The 17,732-nt window shown below is 34.7% G+C and overlaps 2 protein-coding genes across 2 annotated transcripts; both read right to left on the bottom strand.

The window, feature by feature from the left end:
• Positions 1–765: 765 nt before the first annotated feature.
• On the bottom strand, positions 766–6,511 carry LOC134238480 (uncharacterized). The gene is made up of 4 exons (XM_062720608.1): positions 6,437–6,511; positions 5,746–5,888; positions 4,360–5,029; positions 766–2,743 (listed from the first exon to the last, which is right to left on the bottom strand). Exons 2-4 carry the CDS (start codon positions 5,857–5,859, stop codon positions 1,068–1,070), a joined length of 2,460 nt encoding a protein of 819 aa, XP_062576592.1. The 5' UTR covers positions 5,860–5,888; positions 6,437–6,511; the 3' UTR covers positions 766–1,067.
• A 6,367-nt stretch (positions 6,512–12,878) lies between these two features.
• On the bottom strand, positions 12,879–17,290 carry LOC134238479 (uncharacterized). The gene is made up of 2 exons (XM_062720606.1): positions 16,111–17,290; positions 12,879–15,901 (listed from the first exon to the last, which is right to left on the bottom strand). Exons 1-2 carry the CDS (start codon positions 17,288–17,290, stop codon positions 12,879–12,881), a joined length of 4,203 nt encoding a protein of 1,400 aa, XP_062576590.1.
• Positions 17,291–17,732: the final 442 nt, after the last annotated feature.

The raw sequence follows: 17,732 nt of genomic DNA, 5'->3' as shown, positions 1-17,732 counted from the left end.
ATTGTCAATCAGAAACTCAAGCATTGTTTTGATGTCAACTTCAGAGTACTTGTGTTGCAATCATAGTGTTTTAACAAATTAATTTTGCAAATGACCAATGACCATGTATGTAAATTAACGAGTTCTATTTTTATTGAAAAAGTAGCTGTCAATGATATAAAAAAAACCTTGATTTTAACTTATCGTGAGGAATGTTTGTGTATAAAGTTGAAACGTCGTAAGTTTTTAAGCTGTAACATCTTGTAATTTCAAAATTTCCAAAAGTTCTTTGGAATTTGTGAGTATCTACATCTGATTCAAACCACTTCTTGAAAATATTGTTGCACCAAACTGAAACACTCAAATCAGATCCGTAAAATATAGGCAGTAACTCTTTTTAAAACAACTGAGGCATTAGCTACTGGTGAAAGGCCATCAATACCCTAGCTTATTAAAAGGTTGCTTTTTTACAGTTAATGGAGGGCATCAGCCCTTTAAATCACTGTTCTGTAATAATTTCAAGAAAGATAATTTTTCTTTGCTTTTCAGTAACATAAAATATCCACCATTGCATGCTACTGTCAAGGGTGTATAAGAAACATCTTCAGAGTAGTTGACAACACACTGATAAACATTAACCCTTTCTGAAGTAATTTCTTTACTATACTAATATGTCCATATTTAACCGCTGTTGTCAGTGGTGTATCATACTTACCTTGTAGATTGATATCAGCCCCTACCGTAACCAGTTCCTTCACTATATTTCTATATCCACCGTTACATGCTGCTTCAGTGGTGTAACATAAACACTAGTACCTTTAAAGTTGACATTAGCCCTGACTTTACCAGTTCCTTCATTATATCTATATATCCACCCTTACATGCTGCTGTCAGTGGTGTATCTTCAACACCAAGACTTGAAATGTTGGCATCAGTACCTGCCCTCACCAGCTCCTTCACCAAACTTATATATCCACCTACACATGCTGCTGTCATTGGTGTACTAGATACACCTTGATGATTAATATCTGCCCCTGCTCCGAGCAACTCCTTCACAATATTCATATATCCACCTTTACACGCTGCTATCAGTGGAACTGAAATTTCTCTATTATATTGTTTGCTTCAATGTTCTTTTCCCCATGTTTGGTTGGAAAAATTAAATCCTGATTAAATAAAATCAAAAGGAGATCAGACTGCGTTTCTTTGTGTAACTCAGTTTGCTCTAAAATATATTGTAAAATCTTTTTGTGTCCGTAGTAAACTACCCAACTGATAACCCTTACACTGTAAGTTATTTCTGTTTTATCACACTTCTCATTCACCAGGACCTTCTGTCTGCTCCACTCCCATCTCCTGTCATTCCTCTCCTCACTCTCCTCACTCACACGCTCCCCTTTACTCACTACCTTAGACACATCCTTCTGCACTGACAGAAATAAAGACCTTAACTTTGTGTAAGACTTTGTCTCCAACACCTCAATAAAGGCCTGACAAACACAGGGGTCTTTTAAAATATTGTTCATAAAAACATCATACAGCTCCATATTTTCTATATCCCTGTACAAACGCTCTGCTAACATGGAATACAGATCCTCTCCTAACCTTATATAGAGATCAAATGTCTCCATGCCATCCCTGTTTTCACCATCAAAAGCTCCATTGTCTCCATTTTGAGAACAAGCGACGTTTATTTCCTGTTTTCTCCCGCCATTGATTTCAAAATTTTCACTCGCTTGATAATTTTCATTCTCTAATCTAATCATTTCATCTTTTTGGAGCTTTACATAGTTAGCAATATAACTGCTACTCATAAATTGTAAAATGAGATCTGGGAACTTGGAACCAAAATGATAAGCTATGATTTCAAACATTGAGTCGTGAACAAATGTATACTCAGTACCGCAGACTTTTGTGTAAGTCCCCTCCATTACTAATAATGTATCATAAAATTTGAACGCGTCTGTGCAACTCTTAACTTTTAAACTTTCTAGTACGTCTGATTTCATTTGGCAGAAAACCTTATTCCCTGTATCTTTTAATATTTTTTTGGATAATTTATTATCATTTAACAGGCATAAGACCAACGTAGCATACTGTAATTTATTTTGTTCTAGCATTTTGTCAAATTCCCCTAAAATGTACTCAGTTGGACAAGTAAAGAACCTTTCAACATTTTGTTTAAATTTCACATCTTTTGAATAAAGTTTACACAACAGAGGAAACATTGCAGATACTTCTCTCAGTAATGTAGGGGCCAACAAATCTTTATCTAAGCCGTGTGTCTGAAGCATATTTTTTTTGTCATCATCATTCAGACTACACATTTTGATCACACATTCCTCTTTCAAGAAAAATGATTTGTAACATTCATTAAATACTGCTTCCCGACATGACATCAAAACCTTTGTACTTTTATTAAAGGGATCAGAAATAAGTTTTTTATAGTAAATTAAAGCCTCTAACTTTTGTTTTTGAAGACCCAACACACCTACCACATCATCAATGACAAAAACCTGTGGTTTACGAAAGTCAGAATAATCCTCAATCTTGTTGATATCTTTAATAGGAACAACTTCATATCCTTCCTCCTGGAGGATCAGGGCTATGTGATGAATCGTTGCTGATTTTCCAGACCCTGGGACTCCAACAAATGTCATATAAGTTTGTCCTCTGACTTTATTCAGCATGGCATGGAAAGTGTGAGTTTTACTGTAAACCTCATCTTCTTCTCTCCATTGTTTTAATTGTACTTCATGAAGACCTGAAATATATTATACCAAGCTTGAACGATACCTTATGAATTAAAAGCAAAATTTAAAAAAAATGAGAGACGGAGAGAGAGAGAGCGAGAGAGAGAGAGGTTCACTATTTTAACTTGCAATATAATGTCCAAGGCATGTTATTATTTTAATGTTGTACATATTTCCTTCAAATTACAAACTGAATATATATTCAGAAATTCATTTTAGTCCCGCTTAAGAACCCTCTCTACACTGCACACTAAATAGTTCTGATTCTAAGGTATTTTTCTGCAGTTAGAGTGATTTGCCCTTTGATATTAATTCTAAAAAATAAAAATTTACACTATATTACTCAATTTGTAATGAATTAAAGTACATGTAGTCTAACCATTTTAAACGGCCTAGATAAATTAACTGAACGTGTTGTTAACATCTATTTTCTCCATTGAAGTAATTAACAGTGATTTCTATTCACTTATACAGTGTTGTTTTGAACATTTTTCCCGGGGGTAAATGCCACGCACCATATGGTGAAAATTAAATAATTAAGCTCAATATTAACTCCCTTATATAATATATTTTTCTCCATGTCCAAAAAATATTTGCACTTGTGTAGAGAGGGTCTTTAAAAAGCAGGAGGGTATATAGTATTGGGAATGTCCTTTCGTCCGTCCGTCTGTCTGTACGTTTGTCCGTCCGCCTTTACGCTTTGGGGGGAACACATGTACCCATCTCTTATCAGGAACTCCTCTTATATCACTAGATGAAATTTGATGAAACCTTCAGAGAGTCTTAATTATAAAATACCATTGTACATCTCCTATTTCACTTTTTTGTTCCAACAAATAGTTTGATTTAAGTTAGTGGCTATTTCACTGATTAAGACTAATATAAAAGCGATTTTATGGTGCCTTTTATGTTGATTTTAATGGGATCAATATAGTCGATATATGAATAAAAGTAACTTTTGTTATTAAATTTCGTCGAAATACCATTATATTCATTATGTTAATTGAAGATCAGAGCTGCAAAATTAGACTTAAATTTCCATCTTAGGTGACTCAAGCCCATGTAGTCTGAAACGCAAGTGAAACGAACCCTCTCTTTTCTAACTTTCATATTCCTGATTTTTTTTTCAGTAGATGATAAATAGAAAATATTTTAAGAGGAAGATTTTCAGGTTTTGACCTTCTGAGACTAGTTGATGTTGAAATTGGAGATTAAAAATTTGGAGATATTAAAATTTTAAATTCATTGTTAAGATTGAAATAGTTGATGTCAGTATTCAATCTAATTTAAATTATCAAACAACTGAAACATCTGAATAACTCATAAAAGTCAATTTTAATTTCAACTTTAAATCTGAGTGATATGTAATTATGTATGACTGCTCATCGTAGTAATTAAATTAGATTGTCTGTATGATGTTCAGGAGTAAAAAAGGATATTTTCTAAAATTGGTATTTGATTATTTTTATATTTTAGGTCACATCTCTCATGCCTAAACAGCTACCAAAACCAGAGTTCTGTTAAGTATTGCTGGTGAAAAAAAGTAAAAGGAACAAAAATTTTAAAAATCGAAAGAAGAGGACGCAAGAAATTGATATTGGTGATCTGAGTGATTCAGGTGACATGCAAGTAAATTCACCTGTGTGACTTTTAACCGTTTCACACAATTCATCAATGAGTAAAAGTTTATCGATGTATCTGGCTTCTATTTCTGGATCCATAGAACATGTTCTTATATCGTTCACAGCATCATGGTAAACAGTGGAAGTTCCAAAGTGGTGTTCTAACTCAACGGTAATATTGTAAATGTTTCGCCATTCCTGTTTAAAATCTGCATCTGAAAGAGAGAAATCTGCTGCATGTCCATAGTACCTGTTTCTTGTCAGTCTGATTCTTTCAATGTTGGCAGATACACTATTGTCCGTGGGATCGGGTTCTTCTCCCCATCCATTATTGTGTGGAGTTATTTTACACACGTTACGTAGAAGAATGTACAGGAAACTAATATCAAAATCTGAATAATCCCCGCCATATTGTTTGGTTGGAATAGGAAAGATGAGAACAATTTGTTGTTTATTTAGAGGATTCTTTATTTTGTTCTTTTTGAGATCATCAATCCAGATTTTGACAGTTTTCGATAGATTTGAGGGTGAGATTTTCACTCTGAGAATATCACGCAGCAGATCTGTGCATGGACCAAGGATAAGTCTTGCTACCCGGGCAAGGTTTGTTGTTTCTAGAGTAGACTTGTATTTTGATGACGTTGTTTTGTTGACATTTCTCATCGTTGGAAATAACTGTAAAGGAAATTGTCAGAAAGTCATATACTGCATACAGGGACATTTTCGCCCCCGTTTTATTTTCGCCCCTTTCGTCCTTGTCACAAGTGGGGGAATTTTAACAGGGCGAATTCGAGGAACACCATATAAATTCTTAAACAAAAAAACATAACCCTATATACAATACATTTAGTCCACGAAAGTCTTTCACTTCTAAGTATCAGTGTACAGTGAACATGAACAGAATCTTATTATTTTTAAACAATACCTATAATAACAGTAAAAGCACAAAACTGACCATAATAATAACCAAAAAAAAATTCTTTTGTTGTTTTTATGTATCACTTTTATGTTGGTAAATACAGCATTTATTGTAAAAAAATATATCTCCCTAAGATCTTTTTTATTTATTCATATACATTACTACAAATTAGATCGTGTTAAATAAGTCTGATATATTGTTGAGTTAGGCTTTAAGTCTAACTGCTATGGTTTTGAACTACGGATAAACAAACTGGAAAGAAAGAAAATGAAATATATGAAAACCTATGGTATGAAAGATGGATTAAAACATGGCATGGGTATTCTTTTCATGAACCTATTTTTCTAAAGTAGGGGTACACAATACATCTGATTTATATCCTTTCTTTACAAGCAATATAACATTGACCAAAGTTCCAAAGTTTCCATAGACATCATTAATAAGTGCCAAGTGAAACTAGTCAATAACTGACCTGATCGAACATGGTCCATTTCAGTAGATAAAGGAACAACACACACAATCCTATAACTATGACTATCATCTGTCCAAACTCGTATAAGCAATATTGGATCCACAAAAAGTACATCTTCGCTTCTGCACCGAGGATCAAATTGACTGATTGGAATATAATTAACGTAGATATTAAGACAATGAAAAACGAACATCTTTTTAAAAGCTTTTCAGGTCTAAATACCTTGGAATGTAGATACACGACGATAAGAACTTTTTTCTACATCCTATTGTCACTTTCAGAGTTAAAATAGCTTGATAAAATATGGTTATTGAACTTATAGTGGTGAATATTGGCAGAAGTTGGCTGTTCAAATGCACGACCTTGCGAGAAAAACGAAATTATTGAATGAAGATAACGAAATTATTAAATAAAGAAAAACAAAATTATCAAATAAAGAAAAACAAAATCAATATATAAAGAGAAACGAAATTAATATATAAGGAAAAACGAAATTATAAAATAAAATGAAACGAAATTATTAAATAAAGAAAAACGAAATGATTTATTTAATAATTTCGTTTTTCTTTATCTAATAATTTCATTTTTCTTTATTTATTTTTGGTTTGCACTGTTGGGCTTCCGTAACTTTCAGCCTAAAATAAAACTTAAAAAATCAGCAAAATAAATATTTTAACAAATTGGTATATACTTATGACTCAAGGGTGACGAGGAAATAGACAATGGCTCGTACACAACACTCCAAATCAACCTATTGTCGTGAAAAAATCCTTGTTAACATATGGAACAGAATATCGTCTAATATCTTTTATTAATAACACAGCTTTAAACTCTTAAATAAATCGACTTGCCGAAGGTCATTGACAGGAAGATACAGCTCACACAATGACGTAAACTTCCGTTTTTAAAAGTTCATTCTAAATTGATCGTAATTTTTTTTTTGAAAAATGAAGTTTTAACCGCAACATATTTTGTTTGAATTAGTCGCAGTAAAATTAAACACAAACTCTACCTATAACCACTTTCTGAAAATCAGGTAGGAAAAGGTAAAATTTTATGTGGGATAGGTGGAATTTTTAAGTAAACAAATAATTAACTTAAAAACATATAAATGCTGTATAACAGTGATTAATGAATACTGGCTTTTTTTGAATTCTAAATAAGACTTTTTACTAATATTTAAAGGGAATAAATAATTTTTCCTGTTTATTTATTCATTGTATTTTCTAAAATTCAGTCATTATAATGCATTATTTCATAAATCTTCTCATTTTAAGTTTAAAATTCAAGATATGAGGGGTTTGTAACCCTTGATTTGCAAACAATTAAATATATTATGCATTTGTTATATATGTATTGTATTGCATATATTTGATTCAATAAATCATTTTTTCCTAATACTAGAGAGGTTGAGATCTTTAACTTGTACGCGTACGTGTACTTGTAAACATTTAGACGTACACGTACACGTTTTTTAATTTGTCTGTTGAGATTTTTATGACGTGTGACGTGTACATGTACAGCGCGATCGGTGTGTCTGTTTCAACTACTTAGAAGTTTTCAGATGGAAATAAGTGCTCATGAAACTAAACATCCTATATAATGTATAACATTCACATTTTCACACTTAAATTGGATAATTTTTATTATTAAAGCTACACGTTTTCACTTACGTGTAGATTCCATTTTACAAGTTTTACGAACGTGTAGCAATCTTGACGTCACTAAAAGTGATGACGTAATACACACAGAATTTAGGTTATTCCTCTACTAGACGTACCCGTACACGTACACGTTTGAAATCTCAACCTCTCTATTATTTATTTCCCGCCTTCAAATGTACAAAATAAGGTAAATCCAAGATGGAATGTAATAATAACTGTAATTAAATTATTATAAAAACATTTATTGTTATTTGCAAGTGGGAATAGATGGATTGGGAGATTTTTTTAAAGGTAGGAATAGGTAGCAGACACCAATATTTTTAGTTGATAGCTAATTGAGAATATATTATCTATTTAATAGACATGTGTCTATCTATATTCAACTAATTACCTATTTTTAAATTTACTTCTCTTTATTTTATCACCATTTCAAAAGAGTACTTTGTTTTATTTGCTTTGAGTTCTTTAATGTATGAATAATTATAAAAGTTGTAAATATTTTGAACTATCGTGCATGAAATAAAGTTATCTTAGCTTCCGTTATAATTATTGCAGTTTAGTTTTGCCTGTATTAAAGCGTTTGTATACATGTACATATGTGTATATTTTGTAATAAACAAAGATAAAACTTGTTAAAAAAAAGAAGTTACTTAAAATATGATAAAAAAAATTCCCAAACACAACTGATTGGAATAATAACGAACTATTCTTTTTTTAAATCCAACAATTACAGTCATGTATATGCTACTTTTAAAGTTTAGCATTTAAACTTTTTTTTATTTTATCTGATTTCTTTGAATAAATAAATCTGAAAATTTAAAATTTAAGGGAAAAAACCTTTTATACTGTTTTATCTCTTCAGATAACACGGTTTGGATGTAGCAGGAATATTACAGTGTGTAAATTTTATTACATTCAAGTCATTGAATTTCGTTAACAGTAATTTAAAACCTTTGCCGTACGTAGAAATTGGAGCAAAGTCTCTGTGAATTTTTTCTAATATTAAGGACAGATGATACAAACAAAAAATGGATGTCTGGATTGGTATATATTTCTTGACTAAATTTCACTTCAAATGATGCAAATAATAAATGTCTAGAATATAGATAATTTGTAAACCTTCTGTGACATTCACATTCTATCCTTTTGAAACCATCCTTATTATTCTATACAAATATTTTCCACTTCAAATTACATTTTTGTGCAATTTTGAATAAAAATTTAAAAACTACGCGGTGAAATTTAATTATTTTATACATTCAATCATGACACAAATTACTATGTTCAAAATTTTTGACAAAAGTTTGTTTGTTTCATCTGTCCTTAAAGTCTTTATAATGTTAAAAAATATTTTTCGATCAATGGACGAATTCAGGGTAAAGGACAATTAAAAAATAAGTAATTGTTTTGAAAAGAAAATAAGCATAATATTTTTCTAAAGGACATGTGCGTTATTTTTGTCCTCAGATAAAGCGTGCTTATACTGTAGATCACTTAATTTTCGCGACACCTTATTTTCGCGATATAGTCACTGACTCTTTATAAGCGAAACAAAATTTTCACGAATTGTGGTAAGTACTGTATATAATCTTAAGAAATTTTATTATACGCGAGAATCAGTTTTTTGCGAGCATACCGTCTCGCGTAATTACACTAAAAATAAAGTTCTCGCGTATAAAAAGTGATTAATAGTACTGAGGATTTTTCCGCCTGACTGATAACCTTACATTGGATTGTTATGAATTGATCTCTCTTTAGTGTTTCTTTTATCTTTCTTTAGTGTTTCTTATATCAAGAATGCTCATGCATAAAGGATAGATAATGGAAGGAAAATACACAAGTCTAATTAAATTAAAATAATCTTTGAAAACGCGAAAATTTAAAACTTTAAAGGTAATTGTACACAGATTTGAAGTTATTATTTTCTCAATAATATTACGACTAAGAATTTTTAATAGCATTTCAAACAAAAATTAATTAAAAGTCTTATTTTATTTAAAAGTTATTAAAGTTTTAAATTTTTTGGCGGGTTTGATTGACACATCCTTGGACTTTCACAATTTTTTACTTTTGTTCTTAATCCTTAGGAAAAGTGGCAATCTTGTTGTTTATTAATGATTTCTGATTGTTTTTAAGCCTAGGAAATGTTTTCTGTGTTACAACAGATTCTGTGATGTTTGCTATAATCCTGGAGTCATTGCTTTTTTAACATAAAATCCGTCACTGCATTTTTAGAATGGTTGTATTTATTGCCAAAACAGTTGTTTTTTAAATTCAGATTTACGAAACCAATTAAAAATATCTTGCAAAAGATAAGTCTAAAGCGGCTAGATTATTTTGCTTTGAAACCATAGACGACTCGACTTGTTTCTAGGGAGCTTATGAGTGATAACGGCTCTTGATGACGAGTCTGATAGAGAGTTACTTCCCTTCACTCAACAGTTCTTGTTTGGTGACCAGGGTTTGGGCTCTTCATTGTATGAGGCTATTGAGGCATTTGTCTGAAATACAGATTCATTTAGCTTCAAGAGAAAAGTGATATTTGTGGTTTAGTAATATTTAATTTTATTATATACCTAATGAGTATCACCCAATTTTACTGTTGAATTTACACTATCACGTGAGTCGTGATCTGATTTTCCGGATCACCAACATGTTGTTTTCTGAATCCATATCACCACTCTCTGAAGCTTGATGAGGCAGTACGCAGAAAAATGATGTTATTTTTCTTGCGCATTAAAAAGTCCCTTGTTATTATGCCTTTTTTAATGGATTAATATTATCTCTATAGGTTTATTTTATTATTTTGATATATTTAGCCAGTCATAAGGGGGTATATAATAAATTTATCATAAAATAAGTAACTTGATCCGAAGAGCCATATCACGTCTAGTTGACAGGCGCAGGGGCGAATCATCAGATCAAACTCGACGCTTCACGTCTCGTTTGATCTGATGATCCGCGCCTGTCAACTCGATGTGATACGACCCTTCGGATCAAGTTACTGTTATAATAATATATATGAATCAGTGGTCCAGGAACTGTAGCATTTAATTCCTTTGATCACATTTACAAGGGTAGACAAGAGAAGGGTTGTACATTTATGTAGTTTCTTTTGCAAAATAAAGCATAAATAGTTAACAAACAAAAATTCATAAAATTTACTATGATGATGTATTATGTTCAATTTCTTCCTAGTTAATTCATATCACATCTTCCCCCACCTATTTTAGGGGTAGGTTAGGACCACTTATACATTAAAGATTTCAATACTTGATTGATTTTTGCTTCTATCCTAGCCACAGTGCTCAGGTGAGCAATGTTGCCCATGGGTCTTTATTTGAAAAAGAATATATATATATAACAGGTTTTTTTGCCTAGAATGATTCTTTATAAATGCCTTCAACACTATTATACCATCTAAATCTAGTCTATCAAAGGGAGAGATACGAATTGGACACTGGACTAGCTAAGATGCAGCATAGAAATGAATCTTGTGTTTAGTGTATTGATGATGACACTTGATGACGAGTCTGATAGAGAGTTACTTCCCTTCACTCAACAGTTCTTGTTTGGTGACTAGGGTTTGGGCTCTTCATTGTATGAGGCTATTGAGGCATTTGTCTGAAATACAGATACATTTAACATCAAGAGGAAAGTGATATTTGTGGTTTTGTAATATTTCAATTGATCAGGGACCTAAGAACTGTAACATTTAATTCCTTTGATCTCATTTACAAGGGTAGGTGAGAGAAGGGTTGTATGTTTTATGCAGTTTCTTCTGCAAAATAGAGCATAAACGGTGAACAATTAAACAATAAACTTTGGAATGACAATGGATTAAAATTTTTCAATTTCCTCCTAGTTTTCTCTACCCCCTCCCCCAAAAAACTGTATGAATGATTGAAGCCTTGCTCATTTATTTTTGCCACCATAAGCCTTTTTAGCTCACCTGAGTTGAAGGCTGAAGTGAGCTTTTCTGATCACATTTTGTCCGGCGTCCGTCTGTCCGTCTGTCTGTCTGTAAACTTTTCACATTTTCATCTTCTTTTCAAGAACAACTGGGCCAATTTCAACCAAACTTGGCACAAAGTATCCTTGGGTGAAGGGGATTCAAGTTTGTTCAAATGAAGGGCCACGCCCTTTTCCAAAGGGAGATAATCATTAATTTGTTAAAAATTAATGGCATTTTTAAAAAATCTTCTTCTCCCGAACCACTAGGCCAGGAAAGATGAAACTCATGTGGAATCATCCTCAGGTAGTGTAGGTTCAAGTTTGTTCAAATCATGACCCCTGCGTTAAGGGTGGGGCCAAAATGGCCAACCCGAGTTTTACATAGGTGTGAGGGTGTGGGTTATACACCCTGATGAACTTACAAAAATCAAAAGATGAACTTTAAAATTTAAACAAAATTTTATAAAAAAATTAAAGAACAAAGTAAACAGAAATTTTAACAAACAATTTAACCAAAAAAAAAAAATGTACAAAAATGAAATAAATTGAAAATGTCTTTGTTAATTGGTCCTGGTCCTCAGTCAGTCAGTGCGCATGTCCCTTGGTATGAATAGGTCCCGTTTGTCCTGGTCCTTCCGTAAGTGCGGAAATCCTTTAAGAATAGATTTTTACAGTTTCCTTTTTGTATGGCTGCACGGAACAATGTTAATTAATAACGGGCTGCGTGGCACACTGGGTTCCTCTCGGGTTCCAGAGACAATGGTCCGACGCCAGGCTCAACACTTTGAAATGTCTTTCAATGAAACTAAATATTCAGAATTATTTCCAAATTCACAATAGTTATAATTCTCAAACTTTCACAATGTTTCGTTCATATAAAGACTTTAATTCAGATAATGAAATGTTCAACGAGGGTCACCGCCCGATGATAGTAACTCACAGAACTGGTTTAGAGATGTGTCGCACGGGCCGCCATAGTTCACTCACACGCTACGGTCTCTGTCACACACCATAACATGGAAATGGCTACTCTCAAATAATGAATTTCAGTACCCGATAGTTTACATACTCTGCAACACTCTGTAGAGAGACTTTAGGCATGAAAATAAGGCATAAGACCCATGTGGTTTTCTATGGACAGGCCCCCTGGTAGCACTAGACGAACACGTCTATCGGCTGATGTTTTTCCCGGGTACTCCCCAGAGCATGCTTTAACATTACTATTTAAAGTAAAACGAGCAGCTCCCCACAGGGCTGCTATGTTACTATGGGAACTAAATGAATTTAGGGGCTCCCCACAGGGTTATTACACAAGTTACCGGAAGGGTGAACCCAGGGGATTTATTTACAATGTAATGAAAAATTTCAGTTTGTTACATACCTCCCCCTTATAAGACTAAAGACCATTTAGTCCGACCAAACCTACAAACTGAAAATTAAAATAAACAAACTCAGACTATTTACAACAAAGCATTATATATACAATATACCTGCAACAAAAGTAATCTCAGATAATTACTCAACCACATCATCTGAACATAACCTTGATAGTGAGTCTGCTACTGTATTCTGTGTACCACGAATATACCTAATCGAGAACACAAACTCTTGCAAAAGAAGACTCCAGCGTAACAAACGTTGATTTGATAACTTTGACCTTTGTAACCATTGCAAAGGTGCATGATCAGTCTCAATTTTGAATGGTTTACCTTCTAAATAGACTCTGAGACTCTGGACCGCCCATACAATAGCAAAGCACTCTTTTTCTACTACAGCATAATTTCTCTCCGCAGGACTGAACTTTTTGCTAAGAAAACAAATTGGATGCTTACCGTCTTCAAACTCTTGCTCTAGCACCGCGCCTGCTCCGTATGCACTTGCATCTGTGCGCAAAATGAATGATCTATTGAAATCTGGACTTCGAAGAACTGGTTCTGAAAGTAACGTACCTTTTAGTTCTTGGAAAGAGTGATCAAGTTCGCTTGTCCATTTGATTTTGCTAGGCGTTTTCTTGCTCGTCAGGTCTGTAAGCGGAAGTGCTAAAGTGGCAAAATTAGGAATGAACTTCCGGTAGAACCCAATCATACCTAAAAATGACTTTACCTTTTTCTTGGTTGTTGGAATGGGAAAGTTCTGAATGGATTCTACTTTTGACATCGTTGGCTTGATTTTTCCACTTCCTACAGTGTGACCAAGAAAACAAAGTTCATTGAAACCAAACTCACATTTTGTAGGTCGAGCTGCTAAGTTCGCTTTCCTCAACGCTGAAAACACTGTTCTCAGATGCTCAAGGTGTTCGGCCCAGCTGTTGCTATAGATACCAATATCATCAATGAAAGCCTCTGTGAAATTTTCCAGCCCTGTAAGAACTTTACTTACCAGTCTAACGAAGGTGGCCGGTGCATTTACCATCCCGAACGGCATGATTGTAAAACTGAAATGTCCAAATGGAGTTACAAATGCACTTTTCTGTTTTGCATCCTCGTCTAATGGCACTTGCCAATAACCTTTTGTCAAGTCCAATTTGCTTATGAATTTTGCTTTACTGATCTTAATCAAAATGTCATCTATTCGAGGCATTGGTCTTGGGTCAAATACAGTTACCTTATTCAACTCCCGGAAGTCGACGCAGAATCTCAATGATTTGTCACTCTTCTTAATGAGGACGACTGGTGCTGAATATGGACTGTCTGTTTCCTCAATGATACCAAGATCCATCATTTGCTGTAACTCCAGCTTCAATTGGTCTTGTAAGGCATATGGAATTGGGTATGGTTTCATATGGATGGGCACATCTGTAGACGTTTTCACTGAGTGTTTCGTCAAAGGCGTTTTCTTGGGAACATCTGTAAAAATATCACCAAATTCTTCCACTAACCTCTGAATCTGATCCCTTTGCTCTGTGGCGAGGTCGTTTGAATATAGTACGTCGGCTGACGATTCTGTCTGCTGAAGGGCCGGGACTTTATCCGATACCACACCGTCTTCTATCTGAACATCATTGCTAGATAAACTGGAAATAACATTCAAGCATGCCATTATTTCAGACTTCCTGTTTTCCTCTGACTCTCTCTCAAACCATTCCTTCAGCATATTGACGTGATAAACAGTTTCTTTGTTTTTGGACAGCCTGACTCTGAAATCAACTGGACTTACCTTTTCTGTCACCTCATATGGACCCTTCCACTGCGCCAATAATTTCGAAGTACTGGTTGGCAATAACACTAAAACTTTCTGACCTACTTCAAAATTCCTGCTCCTGGCGTTTTTGTCATAATATCTCTTCTGTTTCTTCTTTGCATGGGATTCCACTTCTGTTACCAACTTACGTACCGTCTCCATTCGTTTCCGTGTCTCCCTGAGATAACTAAGGACTGATGCTTGTTCCTCGGTTGGTTCTTCCCATTGCTCCTTTAAGATGTCTAGTGGACCCCTGACATGTCTGGCATAAAGAAGTTCGAAGGGAGTAAAACCTGTCGTTTCATTTGGGACATCTCTGTAGGCAAAGAGTACATATGGTAAATGAACATCCCATTTTAATGGTTCTACAACTGCATATGCTTTCAACATTTGCGTAAGAGTCCCATTAAATCGTTCTACTAGCCCGTTAGCTTGAGGATGATAAGGAGTAGTTGACAGTTTACGCACTTTTAGCATTTTGCACAGGTTTGATATGAGTGATGACATGAAATTTGTTCCCTGATCTGATAAAAGTTCTTTAGGAAAGCCTACTCTTGAGAACATTTCCATAAGCGCATTTGCCACACTTTCTGCGTCTTGAGTTTTCATCGGAAATGCTTCCGGAAATCTAGTAGCATAGTCCATACATACCAAAATATATCTGTTTTTCTTTTCTGTCATTGGTAATGGACCCACAAAGTCGATGGCGACTCTGGAAAATGGAACGTCTATCTTTGGAATTGGCACCAGTTTTGCTTTTGGTGTTCTCCCTTTCTGCATCCCCTTCTGACAAATAGAGCATGACTTACAATAACGTGATATGTCCACATACATACCCGGCCAAAAGAAGTTTTGCAGGATTCGTTCTCTGGTTTTCTTGTTTCCAAGATGCCCAGCCAATGGTGTGTCATGAGCCAATGACATAATACCATTGCGCAGTTTCTTTGGAGCTACAATCTGGAAGACCTTTTCAGAATTCTTCTCAAAGACTCTATACAATAAATCATTTTTCAAGATGAAATATGACTTACCCTCATATGGTCCATTTTGTGCCATATCTAGAATTGACTTCAAGATCTCATCAGTTTTCTGATGCTCAATCAATTCCTCCCTGTTACACCACATACCTTCATTCTCGGTGTTCGATGCTTTTAAATCATCCAGTTTTGGTTTTTCTGCCCTCTCTTGTTTCCTTAGCTCTGATCTAGTTTGGACCGCTCCGCATGTGTCATCTTCGACTGTGTCCACCTTCTCCTTTCTGGGTAAAGGGTCTGCCTCCTTAGGTACTACAATGCTCACATTGTTGCCAATAATAACATCAGCAAAAGGAGAATCTAGACATAAAGCGTGTACCTTACCTGAAATGTATGGCGTATTCACACTTACTATTGCCTCATTGCAAGATGTCCTTGTACCGTCAGCTAGAGTAATTACCCTTGATTTCCCAGTCTTATCCTCATCTGAAACTAATTTACTGTTGACAAACACCGTTGAACAACCAGTATCCCTTAAAACTGAGACAACATGTCCACCGACTTCTCCACTCACCAAATCTAAACCTGTTCACAACTTAATTCTAAAGCAGAATCATCAGTAATCGATACACCAGACAACTTAACCACCACTTTATTCTCATGAACACTATCAGAATCCTCAGATACTGTCATTGTCTCATCAAGACACAAACCAAACTGTTCATTAGACTTGTGGTTACCTGGTTTCTGATTCAGAGGAGATTTTGACTGAACTTTACGCAATGGACAATTCGGAGCAATATGCCCGACCTTGTCACACTTAAAACATCTCCTCTGATCTGAAGGCGAGATAAACTTACCTTTCTGGGACTGAACCGAACCAAACTTGTTTGGTCTTGCACCCGGTTTTTCCCCTGCATTACCACGACCAACGCCTGAATAACTGCCTCTATGCGCAACCTGAAATGACTCTGACAAAGTTATAACTTCTTTAATAGACTTTGGACTGTGTTCAAGTACCCACAGTTGCAACTCTTTTGAACAACTTCTTATCACCTGTTCTCTCAACATCAAATCAAACAACTTATGAAAGTTTGAACCAATTTCTTCCCTTTCACACCAATGATTAAAGAACCTCTCTGTCCTAACCACAAAATCTTTGAACGATTCATCACTAGACTGTCGACACTGCCTAAACTTATCCCTATAGGCCTCTGAGGTAAGTTCATACCTTTTAAGAATAGCAGTTTTTATAGCATCGTAATTATCGCTATCCTCATCTGACAATCTAGAATAAGCTTCAAGAGCCTTACCCGATAGCATTGGGACTAAACGAACCGCCCATTGAGATTGATCCCACTTTTGTAACCCCGCTATTTTCTCAAATGATTTTAGAAAAACGTCCGGGTCTTGACCTTCTTCAAATTTGGGCAACTTTACACTAGGAGTGTGAATACTTTGGGGGGAGGGACCAATTTTACTCTTCTCTAACTCTTTCTCTTTAAGAGCTAACTCTCTCAACTTAATCTCTTTCTCAGCCTCCCACTTATCCCTGTCTCTCTTAGCCTGACGCTCCTCTCTTTCATGAGCTAACCTTACTTTCTCAAGCTCTCGTTCAGCTTCCTTTTCTGCTCTTACTGTCTCTCGTTCAGCTCTAGCTTGATCTCTCTCAGCTCTCATTGCCTCCTGCTCCTGACGCCACATCTCTAAACACTCCTTGACGCTTGACCCTTTCTCGATAAGCTCGGACATCCACTTTGGCATGTGCGACATTGTGAAAGTTTGAACTGAAACATACAAAATAAACAAAATCAAAATCAAAATTTCGAAATACACAAAAACTCTTGATTTATGCAAGCTCAGATGTATCCCACCGCTGCCACCATTTGTGAGGGTGTGGGTTATACACCCTGATGAACTTACAAAAATCAAAAGATGAACTTTAAAATTTTAACAAAATTTAATAAAAAAATTAAAGAACAAAGTAAACAGAAATTTTAACAAACAATTTAACCAAAAAAAAAATGTACAAAAATGAAATAAATTGAAAATGTCTTTGTTAATTGGTCCTGGTCCTCAGTCAGTCAGTGCGCATGTCCCTTGGTATGAATAGGTCCCGTTTGTCCTGGTCCTTCCGTAAGTGCGGAAATCCTTTAAGAATAGATTTTTACAGTTTCCTTTTTGTATGGCTGCACGGAACAATGTTAATTAATAA

The sequence above is a fragment of the Saccostrea cucullata genome, unplaced genomic scaffold (genome assembly GCF_032062105.1).
Source record: "Saccostrea cucullata isolate Sc308-1 unplaced genomic scaffold, CSIRO_AGI_Scuc_v1 ctg279, whole genome shotgun sequence".
In the NCBI taxonomy this organism is placed as follows: Eukaryota; Metazoa; Mollusca; class Bivalvia; order Ostreida; family Ostreidae; genus Saccostrea; species Saccostrea cuccullata.
Note: the sequence above shows the minus strand (reverse complement) of the source record. Positions and strands in the feature narration are given on the sequence as shown.